At 48.4% G+C, this 19373-nt stretch overlaps 1 protein-coding gene across 1 annotated transcript in view; it reads left to right on the top strand.

Annotated features, from left to right (window-relative positions):
- Positions 1–18791, top strand: part of LOC123770423 (ras-related protein Rap-2b) — a 45195-nt gene extending 26404 nt beyond the window's left edge. The window contains exons 3-5 of the mRNA XM_045762265.2: positions 5987–6202; positions 6472–6669; positions 17873–18791. Of these exons, the coding sequence (XP_045618221.1) occupies positions 5987–6202; positions 6472–6669; positions 17873–17989 (531 nt within the window). The 3' untranslated portion in view covers positions 17990–18791. The remainder of the gene's footprint in view (positions 1–5986; positions 6203–6471; positions 6670–17872) is intronic.
- The last annotated feature ends 582 nt before the right edge of the window (positions 18792–19373 follow it).

Raw genomic sequence — 19373 nt, 5'->3', positions numbered from 1 at the left:
AAGGTTTAGAGCTGTGTACCAATTTTTCCAATTGTTATTGTGTATACTCTACGATCTGCGTTCCATGGTCTCCATTTCTACCATTCTTGATGATCGTCTGTTCCTTTTTCCACATCTTTTGGTGCACCCAGCGCCTTAGCTATTATTATGTAGCTCAGTTGTATATTGGAAAACAATATTTACGTCGACAAGAGAAGCGGAGTAACCGGCCCAGCTCCCGGCCCCGCCTCCCACCCTCCAGGACCCGCGTCTCGACACGCACCCACAAGTTTGAGACTACACATTTTGAACTTTGGATTTTGCGAATGTGTGTGTGTGTGTAATTACTTAAGTGTAATTACCTAAGTGTAATTACAGGATGAGAGGTACGCTCGTGGTGTCCCGTCTTCCCAGCACTCTTTGTCATATAACGCTTTGAAACTACTGATGGTTTTGGCCTCCACCACCTTCTCACTTAATTAACTTGTTCCAACCGTCTACCACTCTGTTTGCGAAAGTGAATTTTCTTATATTTCTTCTGCATCTTTGTTTAATTAGTTTAAATCTATGACCTCTTGTTCTTGAAGTTCCAGGTCTCAGAGGAACGCACAGTGTGTGTGTGTGTGTGTGTGTACTCACCTAGTTGTGTTTGCGGGGGTTGAGCTCTGGCTCTTTGGTCCCGCCTCTCAACCGTCAATCAACAGGTGTACAGATTCCTGAGCCTATCGGGCTCTGTCATATCTACACTTGAAACTGTGTATGGAGTCAGCCTCCACCACATCACTTCCTAATGCATTCCATTTGTCAACCACTCTGACACTAAAAAAGTTCTTTCTAATATCTCTGTGGCTCATTTGGGCACTCAGTTTCCACCTGTGTCCCCTTGTGCGTGTGCCCCTGTGTTAAATAGCCTGTCTTTATCTACCCTATCAATTCCCTTGAGAATCTTGAATGTAGTGATCATGTCCCCCCTAACTCTTCTGTCTTCCAGCGAAGTGAGGTTCAATTCCCGCAGTCTCTCCTCGTAGCTCATACCACTCAGCTCGGGTACTAGTCTGGTGGCAAATCTTTAAACCTTTTCCAGTTTAGTCTTATCGTTGACTAGATATGGACACCATGCTGGGGCTGCATACTCCATAATTGGCCTGACATATGTGGTATACAAAGTTCTGAATGATTCTTTACACAAATTTCTGAATGCCGTTTGTATGTTGGCCAGCCTGGCATATGCCGCTGATGTTATCCTCTTGATATGTGCTGCAGGAGACAGGTCTGGCGTGATATCAACTCCCAAGTCTTTTTCTTTCTCTGACTCCTGAAGGATTTCCTCTCCCAGATGATACCTTGTATTTGGCCTCCTGCTCCCTACACCTATCTTCATTACATTACATTTGGTTGGGTTGAACTCTAACAACAACTTGTTCGACCATTCCTTCAGTTTGTCTAGGTCTTCTTGAAGCCTCAAACAGTCCTCTTCTGTCTTAATCCTTCTCATAATTTTGGCATCATCCGCAAACATTGAGAGAAATGAATCTATACCCTCCGGGAGATCATTTACTTATATCAGAAACAAGATAGGACCGAATACAGAGCCCTGTGGGACTCCACTGGTGACTTCACGCCAATCAGAGGTCTCATCCCTCACCGTAACTCTCTGCTTCCTATTGCTTAGGTACTCCCTTATCCACTGGAGCACCTTACCAGCTACACCTGCCTGTCTCTCCAGCTTATGTACCAGCCTCTTATGCGGTACTGTGTCAAAGGCTTTCCGACAATCCAAGAAAATGCAGTCCGCCCAGCTCTCTCTTTCTTGCTTAATCTGTGTCACCTGGTCATAGAATTCTATTAAGTCAGTCAGGCAAGATTTACCCTCCCTGAACCCATGTTGGCGATTTGTCACGAAAGTCCCTTCTCTTCAGATGTGTTACCAGGTTTTTCTCACGATCTTCTCCATCACCTTGCATGGTATACAAGTCAAGGACACTGGCCTGTAGTTCAGTGCCTCTTGTCTGTCGCCCTTTTTGTGTATTGGGACTACATTCGCCGTCTTCCACATTTCTGGTAAGTCTCCCGTCTCCAGTGACTTACTATACACTATGGAGAGTGGCAAGCAAAGTGCCTCTGCACACTCTTTCAGTACCCATGGCGAGATCCCGTCTGGACCAACAGCCTTTCTAACATCCAGATCCAGCAGGTGTCTCTTGACCTCCTCTCTCGTAATTTCAAACTCTTCCAAGGCCGCCTGGTTTACGTCCCTTTCTCCTAGCACAGTGACCTCACCTTGTTCTGTTGTGAAGACCTCTTGGAACCTCTTGTTGAGTTCATCACACACCTCTTTGTCATTCTCTGTATACCTGTCCTCGCCTGTTCTAAGTTTCACTACCTGTTCTTTCACTGTTGTTTTCCTTCTGATGTGACTGTGGAGTAGCTTTGGTTCGGCCTTGGCTTTGTTTGCTATATCATTTTCATAACTTTTCTCTGCTTCTCTTCTCACCCTGACATACTCATTCCTGGTCCTCTGGTATCTCTCTCTGCTTTCCGGTGTTCTGTTATTCCGGAAGTTCCTCCACGCCCTTTTGTTCAGTTTCTTTGCTTCCATACATGCCCTATTATACCATGGATTCTTCTTTTGCTTCTCGGATTTTTCCTTTTGGGCCGGGATGTATCTGCTTACTGCCTCCTGACATTTTTGGGTGACATAGTCCATCATATCTTGTACAGACTTGTCTCTGAGGTCTGTGTCCCAAGGTATTTCCCTTAGGAAGCTTCTCATCTCCTCATAATTTCCCTTTCGGTATGCCAGCCTTTTGTTTCCTAGTCCTTTTTCGGAGGGGGGGGGGGATAATTCCGAGCTCTACCAGGTACTCAAAGTTCAATACACTGTGATCACTCATTCCCAAGGGTGCTTCCATCTTGACTTCCCTTATATCCCACTCATTTAGGGTAAATATCAGATCAAGCATTGCTGGTTCATCCTCTCCTCTCATTCTTGCTGGATCCCTGATGTGCTGGCTTAGAAAGTTTCTTGTTGCCACGTCCAGCAGCTTAGCTCTCCATGTTTCTGGTCCTCCATGCGGGTCTCTGTTCTCCCAATCTATCTTCCCATGGTTGAAGTCTCCCATAATTAGTAGTCCAGATCCATTCCTGCTAGCAACAGAAGCTGCTCTCTCTATTATGTTAATGGTGGCCATATTGTTTCTATCATATTACTGTCTGGGTCTTCTGTCATTTGGTGGCGGATTATATATGACTACGACTATAATTTTTTGCCCTCCAGTTGTTATTGTTCCTATTATGTAGTCACTGAAACCTTCACAGCCCTGAACAACCAACTCCTCAAAATCCCAGCATTTTCTTACCAGCAGAGCTACACCACCACCACCTCTTCCTTTTGTCTCTTCCCTCATAACATAATAGTCCTGTGGGAACACTGCATTTGTAATTGTTTTCGTCAGCTTTGTTTCTGTGAGAGCTATTATGTCTGGGATTTCCTCTAGTACCCATTCTCCAAGTTCATTTGCCTTATTTGTAATACCATCTATGTTAGTGTACATTGCCTTGAGGCTCACTTTCTTCTGTCCCTTCTCAAATCTCCTCCTTGGTGAATGTTCTGCTGGTGGAGGAAGCTGTGCCATGGGTGTGAGGATTTGTGAGGTGGATGCCAGGGTTGCAGAGGCTACTGGGATGAGGGGTGGGGGGTGAAGTGAAGGGGGAAGGACAGGAAGGGTATGGGGTGAACGGGGCGGGAGGACAGGAAGGAAAGGGGGGTTTTCTATGCAGAGGAGGGTGGTGGGGTTGCCCTCTCCGCTCGTGTTACTGGGTAGCTGGTTGTGGGTTCCCCCCTCGCCTCTGGGGGTGATGTGTTGGGAGCTGTGGTTTCCTGGTTTTCCCCTCTCGCCCTGTGCTTCTTCCTTGCTTCTGCCGCCATGGCCCTCTCCTCCCTCGTCATGTCCCTCTGGAGGAATACTTTTTTTTAATTCTCCCACATGTTGCAGGTGGCTTTTCTTTGTTAGAATCGTGTCCTTTGTGTTCTCGTTTGCAAACACTATCTTTAACACACGGTCTCGGTCTTTTTTGTACCAGCCTAACCTGAAAACCTTCTCAATGCTATGCTCAGCCTTTCCATGTCTAGTGGAAGGGGCTGAGCCCCTTCCACTTGGGAGCCCCAACAATACAAGGGGAGCCATGTGTGTGTGTGTGTGTGTGTGTGTGTGTGTGTGTGTGTGTGTGTGTGTGTGTGTGTGTGTGTGTGTGTACTCACCTAGTTGTACTCACCTATTTGTGCTTGCGGGGGTTGAGCTCTGGCTCTTTGGTCCCGCCTCTCAACTGTCAATCAACTGGGTGACAGATTTCTGAGCCTACTGGGCTCTATCATATCTACATTTGAAACTGTGTATGGAGTCAGCCTCCACCACATCACTGCCTAATGCATTCCACCTGTTAACTACTCTGACACTGAAAAAGTTCTATCTAACGTCCCTGTGGCTCATGTGGGTACTCAGTTTCCACCTGTGTCCCCTTGTTCGCGTACCACCAGTGTTGAATAGTTTATCCTTGTTTACCTGGTCGATTCCCCTGAGGATTTTGTAGATTGTGATCATGTCTCCCCTTACTCTTCTGTCTTCCAGTGTCGTAAGGTGCATTTCCCGCAGCCTTTCCTCGTAACTCATGCCTCTTAGTTCTGGGACTAGCCTAGTGGCATACCTTTGAACTTTTTCCAGCTTCGTCTTGTGCTTGACAAGGTACGGGTGCGTGTGTTTACTAGTTGTGTTTACTAGTTGTGTTTTTGCGGGGGTTGAGCTTTGCTCTTTCGGCCCGCCTCTCAACTGTCAATCAACTGTTTACTAACTACTTTTTTTTTTTTTTTTTCCCCACACCACACACACACACACCAGGAAGCAGCCCGTGACAGCTGACTAACTCCCAGGTACCTATTTTACTGCTAGGTAACAGGGGTACTTAGGGTGAAAGAAACTTTGCCCATTTGTTTCTGCCTCGTGCGGGAATCGAACCCGCGCCACAGAATTACGAGTCCTGCGCGCTATCCACCAGGCTACGAGGCCCCTTTGTGTGTGTGTGTGTGTGTGTGTGTGTGTGTGTGTGTGTGTGTGTGTGTGTGTGTGTGTGTGTGTGTGTGTGTGTGTGTGTGTGTGTGTGTGTGTACCTCCTCCCATTCATTAAGATGCAGATGAGAGAGCCTTGAGATTTTTTCATAACGACAAGTTGACCTTTAACAGAGCCAGGTTGACCTTTACGGACAAGGCACACAGGTAACAATACAGTCAAACTACCAATTATACCAGTGGTAAAAGTCCATTACCACACACCAATTGTTTCATTATTAACTCTCAATCTTTATGCAATTTTCTGTTTTTAATCATAAAACTCATCAATAATAGTTTGTTTTTTGTATACAAATTAGAATGTTTTACTGAACACTACAATACAGCTGTATGCCATCAGCGCCATGTGTCTTAAATATCCTATTTTCAACGCCCTCTAATTATCCTATACTTAATGCACTCTAAGCATCTCACACTCAACGCACCTTAAACATCTTAGTCAACATTGAATGTTCCACTCTACTGGCTGAGCTAAGGCTGAAGTTGTCTCTGTCTCTCTGTGGGAGCACATGTGCCGCTCCTCTCACACTCCAGGTGTTTCTTCTGTCTTAAAGCGTCATACTGAGCATGACTGTTCACTTAGCCGCTCTAGACTCGTGTGTTGTTGGTATATTAGTGTGTGAAGTGTCCTCGTCCAGAGCGCTGATTGTCTTGTCTCAGCTACCTTGCTTCCTCCTCCTCCTGGAGGAGAATACAATCTCTCGTGCTGCAGATGCATACAAACACTTCAAATTGACCCTTCAACAATCTTTATGCAGAAAATGTTTTCCATTCTTGCTTATTCTGATGTTCCCTTCGTTCACGACCGCTTCCATTTCCCATCTTGAGGCGTGTGAGAGAGAGAGAGAGAGGATAACATGTACTCTACTGATCTCCTGCTGCAGATCCTGACGAGCTACAAGCCCACGGTGGAGGAGCTTCATCGAGGCGAGTACGAAATCGAGGGAGAGACGCTGATCCTGGACCTGCTGGATACTTCGGGGACCCACCAGTTCCCGGCCATGAGAGAGCTTGCCATCAGGCAGTCAGATGCCTTCCTCCTCGTCTATACCATCGACGACGTCGCCTCCTGGGAGCTCCTCTCCACCTTCAGGGAGGAGGTCAGAGTCCGCTCAGCACTTGACCATTGACCTCTCACCTTAAACTTTGATTTGAGAATGATTAAAAGTAAAGTTTTAGCCGCCTTTTCCCGTGTGAAGCAGCTCATTCTGGCGAATATGACATCTTGAACACACAAGTTGTTTATGAAGCCTAAGGCTGATTGTTGTTGAGAGGTAGTTCACCGCCACAAACCACCACTATCACCTGCACACCATCACCATCATCACCCTCTCCACCACCACCACCACCAACTAGTGCTGTGTGGCAGATCGTGCGGCTGCGGGGTCCGAGGGTCCCGGTGGTGGTGGCGGGAAACAAGAGTGACCTGGAGGGCCGGCGGGTGGTGGCCCGGGCCACGGCCCAGGCCAGGGTCGAGCTGGACTGGGATCACGGCTACATGGAGACCTGCGCCCTACAGCCTCACTCCGTCCTCGCCCTCTTCAAGAAGGTCCTTCACCAGGGACAGGTGGGTGAGGTGTGTGTGTGTGTGTGTGTGTATGTGTGTGTGTGTGTGTGTGTGTGTGTGTGTGTGTGTGTGTGTGTGTGTGTGTGTGTGTGTGTGTGTGTGTGTGTGTGTGTGTGTGTGTGTGTGTGTGTGTGTGTGTGTGTGTGTGTGTGTGTGTGCGCCTCCCCTACACCCACGTCGGAGTTCCATTTCATGTAACAAAAGGTTTTATTTTTAAGTAAAGACAAGAGAGGGGAGCACAGAAACACCAGCGGGGACGGGAATTTGCTTTTGTGCTCTATTAATTATTTTCAAGTAATTTGCTTGTATGGCTTCAAATCATATTTTTTGTATCGCTATTCATGTATGTGTGTGTGTATGAATACATATATGTGTTTGTTTGTGAATGTATACATGTATGTGTGTGTGTTTGTGGATATACATGTATGTATGTGTTTGTACTCACCTAGTTGTGCTTGCGGGGGTTGAGCTCTGGCTCTTTGGTCCCGCCTCTCAACTGTCAATCAACAGGTGTACAGATTCCTGAGCCTATTGGGCTTTATCATATCTACACTTGAAACTGTGTATGAAGTCAGCCTCCACCACATCACTTCCTAATGCATTCCATTTGTCAACCACTCTGATACTAAAAAAGTTCTTTCTAATATCTCTGTGACTCATTTGGGCACTCAGTTTCTACCTGTGTCCCCTAGTGCGTGTGCCCCTTGTGTTAAATAGCCTGTCTTTATCTACCCTATCAATTCCCTTCAGAATCTTGAATGTGGTGATCATGTCCACCCTAATTTGTGTATGTATACGTATATGTGTGTTTATTTATGTATATATGTATATATGTATGTATGTGTGTGTGTGTGTACTGAGCTAGACATGTTAACACTGTAAGCTCGTGTAGTAACTCCTTCCTTGCTAACGTTACTAGTTTAATGTAACTTTACCTTCACTCACCTTATTTACATTTTAATTAAAACTGAACCTAATTCATTTAACTACCGTCTCTGTGGACCCTTTGTCTCCTGCTCCGCCTCCCGCCTTCTCCTCCTCCTAAATTACAATATTGCTTCTTTGTCTACTTTGCATTGGAATCTTGTATGTCGTGATCATGTTTCTAATTAATCTTTCTTTCCTGTCTACGTAGCTCACTCCCATTGTCTCAGGACCGAACCTTGTTGGATATCTTTCAAGAGAAAGAGGAGACATGATCCACATATACAAAGTGCAGCGGACTTAAATGGAAGTGAAGTTATTGAATTTAGATGAGCGACAGCTGCAATGGCAGGGTCCAGGAGCTGAAGCTCCTGCAAACTGCCCTAGATTCCCACTGTTGGATAAACACATGCGATCAACCCTTTTCTGAGTCGGGTCAAGTAGCAGCTGTGGGTCAGATGAAGGAGCAGCTGTGGGTCAGTTGAAGGAGCAGCTGGGGGTCAGATGAAGGAGCAGGTATGGGTCAGTTGAAGGCGCAGGTGTGGGTCAGATGAAGGAGCAGGTGTGGGTTAGTTGAAGGAGCAGCTGTGGGTCATTTGAAGGAGCAGCTGTGGGTCAGTTAAAGGAGCAGCTGTGGGTCAGTTGAAGGAACAGCTGTGGGTCAGTTGAAGGAGCAGGTGTGGGCCAGTTGAAGGAGCAGCTGTGGGTCAGATGAAAGAGCAGGTGTGGGTTAGTTGAAGGAGCAGCTGTGGGTCAGTTGAAGGAGCAGCTGTGGGTCAGTTGAAGGAGCAGCTGTGAGTCAGTTGAAGGAGCAGCTGTGGGTCAGTTGAAGGAGCAGCTGTGGGTCAGTTGAAGGAGCACCTGTGAGTCAGTTGAAGGAGCAGCTGTGGGTCAGTTGAAGGAGCAGCTGTGAACCAGCCAGTTCAAGGAGCAGCTGTGAGCCTGATGAAGGAGCAGCTGTGGGCCAGTTGAAGGAGGAGTTGTGAACCAGCCAGTTGAAGGAGCAGCTGTGTGCCTGATGAAGGAGCAGCTGTGAGTCAGTTGAAGGAGCAGCTGTGGGTCAGTTGAAGGAGCAGCTGTGGGTCAGTAGAAGGAGCAGCTGTGGGTCAGTTGAAGGAGCAACAGTGGGTCAGTTGAAGGAGCAGCTGTGGGTCAGTTGAAGGAGCAGCTGTGAGTCAGTTGAAGGAGCAACTGTGGGTCAGATGAAGGAGCTGCTGTGGGTCAGTTGAAGGAGCAGGTGTGGGTCAGTTGAAGGAGCAGGTGTGGGTCAGTTGAAGGAGCAGCTGTGGGTCAGTTGAAGGAGCAGCTGTGGGTCAGTTGAAGGAGCAGCTGTGGGTCAGTTGAAGGAGCAGGTGTGGGTCAGTTGAAGGACCAGCTGTGGGTCAGTTGAAGGAGCAGCTGTGGGTCAGTTGAAGGAGCAGCTGTGGGCCAGTTGAAGGAGCAGCTGTGGGCCAGTTGAAGGAGCAGCTGTGGGTCAGTTGAAGGAGCAGCTGTGGGTCAGTTAAAGGAGCAGCTGTGGGTCAGTTGAACGAGCAGCTGTGGGTCAGTTGAAGGAGCAGCTGTGGGTCAGTTGAAGGAGCAGCTGTGAGTCAGTTGAAGGAGCAGCTCTGGGTCAGATGAAGGAGCAGCTGTGGGTCAGTTGAAGGAGCAGGTGTGGGTCAGTTGAAGGAGCAGGTGTGGGTCAGTTGAAGGAGCAGGTGTGGGTCAGTTGAAGGAGCAGCTGTGAGTCAGTTGAAGGAGCAGCTGTGAGTCAGTTGAAGGAGCAGCTGTGGGTCAGTTGAAGGAGCAGGTGTGGGTCAGTTGAAGGAGCAGCTGTGGGTCAGTTGTAGGAGCAGCTGTGGGTCAGTTGTAGGAGCAGCTGTTGGCCAGTTGAAGGAGCAGATGTGGGCCAGTTGAAGGAGCAGCTGTGGGTCAGTTGAAGGAGCAGCTGTGGGCCAGTTGAAGGAGCAGCTGTGGGTCAGTTGAAGGAGCAGCTGTGAGCCAGTTGAAGGAGCAGCTGTGAGCCAGTTGAAGGAGCAGTTGTGAACCAGCCAGTTGAAGGAGCAGCTGTGAACCAGTTGAAGGAGCAGCTGTGGGCCAGTTGAAGGAGCAGCTGTGAACCAGTTGAAGGAGCAGCTGTGAACCGGTTGAAGGAGCAGCTGTGGGCCAGTTGAAGGAGCAGCTGTGAACCAGCCAGTTGAAGGAGCAGCTGTGAGCCAGTTGAAGGAGCAGCTGTGGGTCAGTTGAAGGAGCAGCTGTGGGTCAGTTGAAGGAGCAGCTGTGGGTCAGTTGAAGGAGCAGCTGTGGGCCAGTTGAAGGAGCAGCTGTGAACCAGCCAGTTGAAGGAGCAGCTGTGAACCAGCCAGTTGAAGGAGCAGCTGTGAGCCAGTTGAAGGAGCAGCTGTGAACCAGCCACTTGAAGGAGCAGCTGTGGGCCAGTTGAAGGAGCAGCTGTGAACCAGCCAGTTGAAGGAGCAGCTGTGAACCAGCCAGTTGAAGGAGCAGCTGTGAACCAGCCAGTTGAAGGAGCAGCTGTGAGCCAGTTGAAGGAGCAGCTGTGAACCAGCCAGTTGAAGGAGCAGCTGTGAACCAGCCAGATGAAGGAGCAGCTGTGAACCAGCCACTTGAAGGAGCAGCAGTGAACCAGCCAGTTGAAGGAGCAGCTGTGAGCCTGATGAAGGAGCAGCTGTGGGTAAGTTGAAGGAGCAGCTGTGGGTCAGTTGAAGGAGCAGCTGTGAGCCAGTTGAAGGAACAGCTGTGGGTCAGTTGAAGGAGCAGCTGTGAGCCTGATGAAGGAGCAGCTGTGGGTCAGTTGAAGGAGTAGCTGTGGTCAGTTGAAGGAGCAGCTGTGAACCAGTTGAAGGTGCAGCTGTGGGTCAGTTGAAGGAGCAGCTGTGAGCCTGATGAATTAGCAGCTGTGGGTCAGTTGAAGGAGCAGCTGTGGGTCAGTTGAAGGAGCAGCTGTGGGTCAGTTGAAGGAGCAGCTGTGAGCTAGTTGAAGGAGCAGCTGTGAGCCAGTTGAAGGAGCAGCTGTGAGCCAGTTGAAGAAGCAGCTGTGGGTCAGTTGAAGGAGCAGCTGTGAACCAGTTGAAGGAGCAGCTGTGGGTCAGTTGAAGGAGCAGCTGTGAGCCAGTTGAAGGAGCAGCTGTGGGTCAGTTGAAGGAGCAGCTGTGGGTCAGTTGAAGGAGAAGCTGTGAACCAGTTGAAGGAGTAGCTGTGGGTCAGTTGAAGGGGTAGCTGTGAGTCAGTTGAAGGAGCAGCTGTGGGTCAGTTGAAGGAGCAGCTGTGAGTCAGTTGAAGGAGCAGCTGTGGGTCAGTTGAAGGAGCAGCTGTGGGTCAGTTGAAGGAGCAGCTGTGGGTCAGTTGAAGGAGCAGCTGTGGGCCAGTTGAAGGAGCAGCTGTGAACCAGCCAGTTGAAGGAGCAGCTGTGAACCAGCCAGTTGAAGGAGCAGCTGTGAGCCTGATGAAGAAGCAGCTGTGGTTCAGTTGAAGGAGCAGCTGTGAACCAGTTGAAGGAGCAGCTGTGGGTCAATTGAAGGAGCAGCTGTGAGTCAGTTGAAGGAGCAGCTGTGGGTCAGTTGAAGGAGCAGCTGTGAGTCAGTTGAAGGAGCAGCTGTGGGCCAGTTGAAGGAGCAGCTGTGGGTCAGTTGAAGGAGCAGCTGTGAGCCTGATGAAGGAGCAGCTGTGAACCAGTTGAAGGAGCAGCTGTGAGCCAGTTGAAGGAGCAGCTGTGGGTCAGTTGAAGGAGCAGCTGTGAGCCAGTTGAAGGAGCAGCTGTGGGTCAGTTGAAGGAGCAGCTGTGAGCCAGTTGAAGGAGCAGCTGTGAGTCAGTTGAAGGAGCAGTTGTGAGTCAGTTGAAGGAGCAGCTGTGGGTCAGTTGAAGGAGCAGCTGTGGGTCAGTTGAAGGAGCAGCTGTGGGTCAGATGAAGGAGCAGCTGTGGGTCAGTTGAAGGAGCAGCTGTGGGTCAGTTGAAGGAGCAGCTGTGGGTCAGTTGAAGGAGCAGCTGTGGGCCAGTTGAAGGAGCAGCTGTGAACCAGCCAGTTGAAGGAGCAGCTGTGAGCCTGATGAAGGAGCAGCTGTGGGTCAGTTGAAGGAGCAGCTGTGAGTCAGTTGAAGGAGCAGCTGTGGGTCAGTTGAAGGAGCAGCTGTGAACCAGCCAGTTGAAGGAGCAGCTGTGAGCCTGATGAAGGAGCAGCTGTGGGCCAGTTGAAGGAGCAGCTGTGAGCCTGATGAAGGAGCAGCTATGGGTCAGTTGAAGGAGCAGCTGTGGGTCAGTTGAAGGAGCAGCTGTTGGTCAGTTGAAGGAGCAGCTGTGGGTCAGTTGAAGGAGCAGCTGTGGGTCAGTTGAAGGAGCAGCTGTGGGTCAGTTGAAGGAGCAGCTGTGAGTCAGTTGAAGTATCAGCTGTGGGTCAGATGAAGGAGCAGCTGTGGGTCAGTTGAAGGACCAGCTGTGGGTCAGTTGAAGGAGCAGCTGTGAGTCAGTTGAAGGAGCAGCTGTGGGTCAGTTGAAGGAGCAGCTGTGAGTCAGTTGAAGGAGCAGCTGTGGGTCAGTTGAAGGAGCAGCTGTGGGTCAGTTGCAGGAGCAGCTGTGGATCAGTTGAAGGAGCAGCTGTGGGTCAGTGGAAGGAGCAGCTGTGGGTCAGTTGAAGGAGCAGCTCTGGGCCAGTTGAAGGAGCAGCTGTGAACCAGCCAGTTGAAGGAGCAGCTGTGAGCCTGATGAAGGAGCAGCTGTGGGTCAGTTGAAGGAGCCGCTGTGGGTCAGTTGAAGGAGCAGCTGTGAACCAGCCAGTTGAAGGAGCAGCTGTGAGCCTGATGAAGGAGCAGCTGTGGGCCATTTGAAGGAGCAGCTGTGAACCAGCCAGTTGAAGGAGCAGCTGTGAGCCTGATGAAGGAGCAGCTGTGGGCCATTTGAAGGAGCAGCTGTGAACCAGCCAGTTGAAGGAGCAGCTGTGAGCCTGATGAAGAAGCATCTGTGGGTCAGTTGAAGGAGCAGCTGTGGGTCAGTTGAAGGAGCAGCTGTGGGTCAGTTGAAGGAGCAGCTGTGGGTCAGTTGAAGGACCAGCTGTGGGTCAGTTGAAGGAGCAGCTGTGGGTCAGTTGAAGGAGCAGCTGTGAGTCAGTTGAAGTAGCAGCTGTGGGTCAGTTGAAGGAGCAGCTGTGGGTCAGTTGAAGGAGCAGCTGTGGGTCAGTTGAAGGAGCAGCTGTGAGTCAGTTGAAGGAGCAGCTGTGGGTCAGTTGAAGGAGCAGCTGTGAGTTAGTTGAAGGAGCAGCTGTGGGTTAGTTGAAGGAGCAGCTGTGGGTCAGTTGAAGGAGCAGCTGTGGGTCAGTTGAAGGAGCAGCTTTGGGTCAGTTGAAGAAGCAGCTGTGGGTCAGTTGAAGGAGCAGGTGTGGGTCAGTTGAAGGAGCAGCTGTGAGCCTGATGCAGGAGCAGCTGTGGGTCAGTTGAAGGAGCAGCTGTGAACCAGCCAGTTGAAGGAGCAGCTGTGAGCCTGATGAAGGAGCAGCTGTGGGTCAGTTGAAGGAGCAGCTGTGGGTCAGTTGAAGGAGCAGCTGTGGGTCAGTTGAAGGAGCAGCTGTGGGTCAGTTGAAGGACCAGCTGTGGGTCAGTTGAAGGAGCAGCTGTGGATCAGTTGAAGGAGCAGCTGTGAGTCAGTTGAAGGAGCAGCTGTGGGTCAGTTGAAGGAGCAGCTGTGAGTTAGTTGAAGGAGCAGCTGTGGGTTAGTTGAAGGAGCAGCTGTGGGTCAGTTGAAGGAGCAGCTGTGGGTCAGTTGAAGGAGCAGCTTTGGGTCAGTTGAAGGGGCAGCTGTGGGTCAGTTGAAGCAGCAGCTGTGGGTCAGTTGAAGGAGCAGCTGTGAGCCTGATGAAGGAGCAGCTGTGGGTCAGTTGAAGGAACAGCTGTGGGTCAGTTGAAGGAGCAGCTGTGTGTCAGTTGAAGGAGCAGCTGTGAGCCTGATGAAGGAGCAGCTGTGGGTCAGTTGAAGTAGCAGCTGTGGGTCAGTTGACAGAACAGCTGTTTACAGCTGACGGGGCAGCTGCTCACAGCTGACGGAGCAGCTGCTCACAGCTGACGGAGCAGCTGCTCACCGCTGACGGATCATGTTCATAATGTTTCTCTTCCTATTAACTGTTGCAATAGTTTGTCCCTAATTAATTGACATTTTTATATCTTGTTTTTTTAATAAATAGTTATCATGTTTTTCAATATATTTTTATCACTATTGTTCTGGATTCTTAGTACCATGAACTTTTTTCCCGCTCTTTGTAATGTTCTCAATCGTCCGATGGGGCTCTCATTGTTTATTATTTTCTTTGGGGATTTTTTTATCTGCAAGCAGGTAGACAGATAGACACGGACAGATAGACACGGAGAGACAGATACGGACAGTCAGACACGGAGAGACAGATACGGACAGTCAGACACGGAGAGACAGATACGGACAGTCAGACACGGAGAGACAGATACGGAGAGTCAGACACGGAGAGACAGATACGGACAGTCAGACACGGAGAGACAGATACGGACAGTCAGACACGGAGAGACAGATACGGATAGTCAGACACGGAGAGACAGATACGGATAGTCAGACACGGAGAGACAGATACGGACAGTCAGACACGGAGAGACAGATACGGACAGTCAGACACGGAGAGACAGATACGGACAGTCAGACACGGAGAGACAGATACGGACAGTCAGACACGGAGAGACAGATACGGACAGTCAGACACGGAGAGACAGATACGGACAGTCAGACACGGAGAGACAGATACGGACAGTCAGACACGGAGAGACAGATACGGACAGTCAGACACGGAGAGACAGACACGGATAGTCAGACACGGAGAGACAGATACGGACAGTCAGACACGGAGAGACAGATACGGACAGTCAGACACGGAGAGACAGATACGGACAGTCAGACACGGAGAGACAGATACGGACAGTCAGACACGGAGAGACAGATAAACAGGAGAGCTGGACTGGATAAGCCGTTATTCCTTGCTATAATCTATATACCTGGCTAAATGTCTGTGCTCTCTTGCGCAATAAGTTTTGTTAAATAGAGGAGGAGCAGTCGAGTATGGTAGAGTATGTAGAGTATACAAGTTCATACTCTACTTATGTAGAGTATGGTAGACCCACTGGGTCTACCATTCTCTACATTAATAGTATGAACACATCATCCCTGTGCTCTTTCTCCAACACCTCAATTCTGAGTTTAATTTATTTACTAATGTTGATTTTGGTTTCTAATAATTCCCATACATGTTTCCTTGTTCGTGTACCAAAGTTTATCCTGACCTGCCCCTGTTAGTTCACTTAAACATTTCGTAAAAGCGAAAAGTGACTTTGTTTGTAAGAGGACAGGTTGGACCGTCGAAGTGGTTGGGCACCATCCCTTCCCTCCGTTCTTTCCCAAATCCTTATCCTCATCCCTTCCTAGTGCTATATATTCATAATAGCTTGGCACATTTTCCCGATAACTACCTTACCGCGCTGTTGTTTCTCTCAAGATGTTAACTAACTTCTTCCTTACAGTTCGGACGCTCTCAAGGGATTATATCTTTATCTAGCATCATATTTAGCAACATTCCACAAAAAATAATAATTTAAAACAGTTAACATAAAAGTTAACATAAAGTTAACATATAAAATACAAAATAAAACAATTGTAATAATATACACTGATAGTCTATTTTGTTTTAAATTACTTTTACACCCGCGACCCCTGGCCTTTGAGAGTGTAAACAGAGGGTTTGGGGCGGAAGTCCCCCGGTGGCGTTGGTCTTGGTTTGGTGTTGGGCTTAAGGCCTATCAGGCGCAGGAGGGCCGTTAAGGTCACCGCTGGAGTTTACACTGACCAACCGGCACGAAAGGAAACTCAAGTGTGTGTGTATACCGAGAAGCGGAGTGTATTCTCGGTATCCTCTACCACACTCGGTGGAATACCGAGTATGTGGCTGACGTTATTCTATTTATATGAGCCGCTCGGGTTAGGTTAGGTGTTATGTCCACTCCCAGATCCTTTTCTCTGGTCGTTATAGGGAGGTAGTTTCCCCTTCATCGTGTATCGGCCTTTCGGATGGTGGAAATATTATGATGTCATCATATTGCTGCCTGGGTCTTCTGGTGGGGGGGGGGGTGTTGTAAATTATCAGGACCACAAATATTGTCCCTGTACTATCAGTGTCCCAATGATGGAGTCTGTGTATGCGTTTTCACTCTCATTTTCGAGTTCTTCGAAATTCCACTCCCAGTTTATTAGGAGTGCAACTCCTCCTCCTCCTCCTCCTCCTCCTCCTCCTCCTCCTTGCCTTTGTTGTCTTTCGTTTCTTATTACTTAGAACCCCCTCTCCCCCCCCCCTGGGAATATTACATAGAAGATCATATTCTTTATTTTCGTTTCCACTAATGCAATCAAAACATGATCATATTCACTAACTCTTTTATTTCCTCGGCTTTGTTCGTAACTCCGTCGGCGTTGGTGTACTGTACTTCAGGCTCTTCCTGGACACCCTATTGCCGGAGAGCTCAGTGTCAGGGTGTGAGTGCCCGCCAAACACACACCGAAACTACGACGTTGGTACAACGTTCGAACAAGTTTTAACACCTCCTAACCAGTTATAACAACCAATATAGCAAGTTGTAACAACGTTCTAATACGTCATAAACACGTTAAGCCAAGATGTAACAACTTTATTACAAGTTGTAACAAGCGGAAAATAGACAGTTACGGTTTGTGTTTCCAGGGTGGGAGTCAGAGGGTGAGTGGGGATCAGGGAGTGGGTACGGGTCGGGCACTGGCTCGGGATTAGGGAGTTGGGTAGGGGGCAGGGAGTTTTTTTTTTTTATTATTATTTTCTACCACAGACGTGGCCACACGTTTACAATGCTAACCAGCATATATACATTTTCTTCTGTCCTCCATGGACAGGGTTAGAGATGTGTTAAACATATAGTTCAAGGGTTTATTGAACACTCAACCACACAAGGTGATTCGGTGCTTTTAAAATGCTAAGCTAACCTACATACGTAAATACATAGATACGCAGATTTACGTATGCCCTACATAAAGTGTTCGATGTGTCTTTTACATAGTGTCATTAATATGCATTTACAAAGGTGAAATGTAATTCTGATCAGCTTCCATATATACTTTATACACATACACATACATACACACACACACATGCATTCACATACATTTGTCTCTTCTACTCTGACAGGGTGAGGTAGCTGATAGAGAAACTAGTGTGCAATTAAGCACTTAATCACTGGTGGGGGTCAGGGAGTGGGTGGGATTGTGGCAGAGTTTGTGTGTACTCACCTAGTTGTACTCACCTAGTTGTACTCACCTGGTTGTACTCACCCAGTTGTACTTGCGGGGGTTGAGCTCTGGCTCTTTGGTCCCGCCTCTCAACTGTCAATCAATTAGTGTACAGGTTCCTGAGCCTACTGGGCTCTATCATATTTACACTTGAAACTGTGTATGGAGTCAGCCTCCACCACATCATTTCATAAAGCATTCCATTTGTCGACTATTCTGACACAAAAAAATCCTTCTAACGTCTCTATGGCTCGTTTGGGCACTCAATTTTTACCTGTATGCCCTAGTGCTTGTGCCCCTTGTGTTAAATAATCTTTCTTCATCTACTCTATCAGTTTCCCTGAGAATCTTGTATGTGGTGATCATGTCCCCCGAACTCTTCTGTCTTTATGTGACGTGAGATTTAATTCCCGTAGTCTCTCCTCGTAGTTCATACCCCTCAGTTCGGGAACAAGTCTGGTGGCAAAGCCTTGAACCTTCTCCAGTTTAGTCTTATGAATGACAAGATATGGACTCCATGCTGGGGCTGCATACTCCAGGATTGGTCTGACATATGTGGTATATAAGGTTCTGAATGATTTCTTACACAAGTTTCTAAAGGCCGTTCTTATGTTAGCCAACCTGGCATATGCCGCTGATGTTATCCTCTTGATATGGGCTTCAGGGGACAGGTCTGGCGTGTGTGTGTGTGTGTGTGTGTGTGTGTGTGTGTGTGTGTGTGTATGTGTGTGTGTGTGTGTATGTGTGTGTGTGTGTGTGTGTGTGTGTGTGTGTGTGTGTGTGTGTGTGTGTGTGTGTGTGTGTGTGTGTGTGTGTTTATTTATTTTCCTAACGCTGTACGTAGGTTGAGCTTCAGCTCCTGACCCGCATTCTAAAAATATAATGTGTCAAGTAGTATGACATGTCACCGCCTCCCCCCCCCCCCATGACCCCACCCGGTGACTCACGCCCGTCTCGTCTCCCCGTCACAGATCCGCTACAAACTGAGTCCGGCGGTGGAGCGTCGGAGGAAGTCCCTGCCTACCTATATCCACAAGCAGAAGCAGGAGAAGTTCTTCTTCAAGAGGCACTCCTGCAACGTGTCGTAGAGTGCCGTAGACGAGGGCCGTCTTGGCCACGTCTTCGGCCACTACTGCAACCTGCTGAAGGCGTGACCTAAACGTTTCTGGGCAGGCCCGAGGCGTGTCCTTGGCGACTCCCAGATCAGTCCATGGAGTGTTTCGTACAGCATCAAATATGTCGCAGACACGTCCAGTGCATTTGTGTCGTGTCCTAGACGTGTCCCGAGGATCCCAGATGCTTCCAACACGTGCTGCAGTTGTTAATGTGTCCGATACATGTGCTAAACGTGTCAGTGTGCTAGACGTGCCTAAGAAGTATCCTCCGACGATCAACGCACTTGAGGACGTCCAACAAGTATCAAACATTCTCCGGACATGTCAACAACAGCATGAAAAGTCCAGTATTTCCATTCCATGTGCAAATGAGCTTGTTCGTAGACTAGTTTGATGGCCTTGTTAAGAAGGGAGAGGAGGGGCGGCCCGCTGGCAGACGCCATAGCCAACCATACGACTAGCGTCGCGCTCCGCCTCATACATGGAGCAAACAGCCTATACCTGTACATAAACTTTATTTACTAGTAATTATTACCAGTGTACCATGTGTGTGTGTGTGTGTGTGTGTGTGTGTGTGTGTGTGTGTGTGTGTGTGTGTGTGTGTATGTGTGTGTGTGTGTGTGTGTGTGTGTGTGTGTGTGTGTGTCTGTGTGTGTGTGTGTGTGTGTATGTGTGTGTGTGTGTGTGTGTGTGTGTGTGTGTGTGTGTGTGTGTGTGTGTGTGTGTGTGTGTGTGTGTGTGTACATGTGAGAGAGACAGAGAGAGTGTCGGAAAATCCGACACCATTTAATAATATCATACAGACAGATAATAATTGCTGCTGTATTGTATAAACAAGTTACCCATAGAAAATGTAATTGTAGTGGAATTTCCGTCTATAGAAAACGGGATATCATTCCACATACTGTTATAAATTCACCCCCTATTATGGTGGGAATTATTCTTAAATACATTAGTCTTTGGACTTTACCATCATAAAAACATCTCATATAAATTAACTTAATTATCAGAATTAAAATAGAGTAAATGTGACCCTTCTATCACTTACTGTCATCTGGACAATGTAAGCCAGGCGTCAGGGTGAGGGAGTGGTCAGCCATTGTTTATACTTAGACCACAGAGGCTCACGGGAGCAAATACGGCTCCTGTTAATTTTACTTGGACGAAGTGTTATGGAAACCAAAGGTGTACCATCATCAACACGCTGTCAACAAATTCAAGTTAAGTGTACTGCCGAAACCCATTTATCTATCATTTATGGCCATTAATGTCATTAGGTAGGGTGATCCAGTTAGAGCACGAGATCGCCTCATACTAAAGGTAATTAAGCCTAGGTCTGTATGGTTCCATGTACAGT

This window comes from Procambarus clarkii, chromosome 42, assembly GCF_040958095.1.
Source record: "Procambarus clarkii isolate CNS0578487 chromosome 42, FALCON_Pclarkii_2.0, whole genome shotgun sequence".
Classification (NCBI taxonomy): Eukaryota; Metazoa; Arthropoda; class Malacostraca; order Decapoda; family Cambaridae; genus Procambarus; species Procambarus clarkii.
This window is presented reverse-complemented; position numbering and strand designations above follow the sequence as displayed.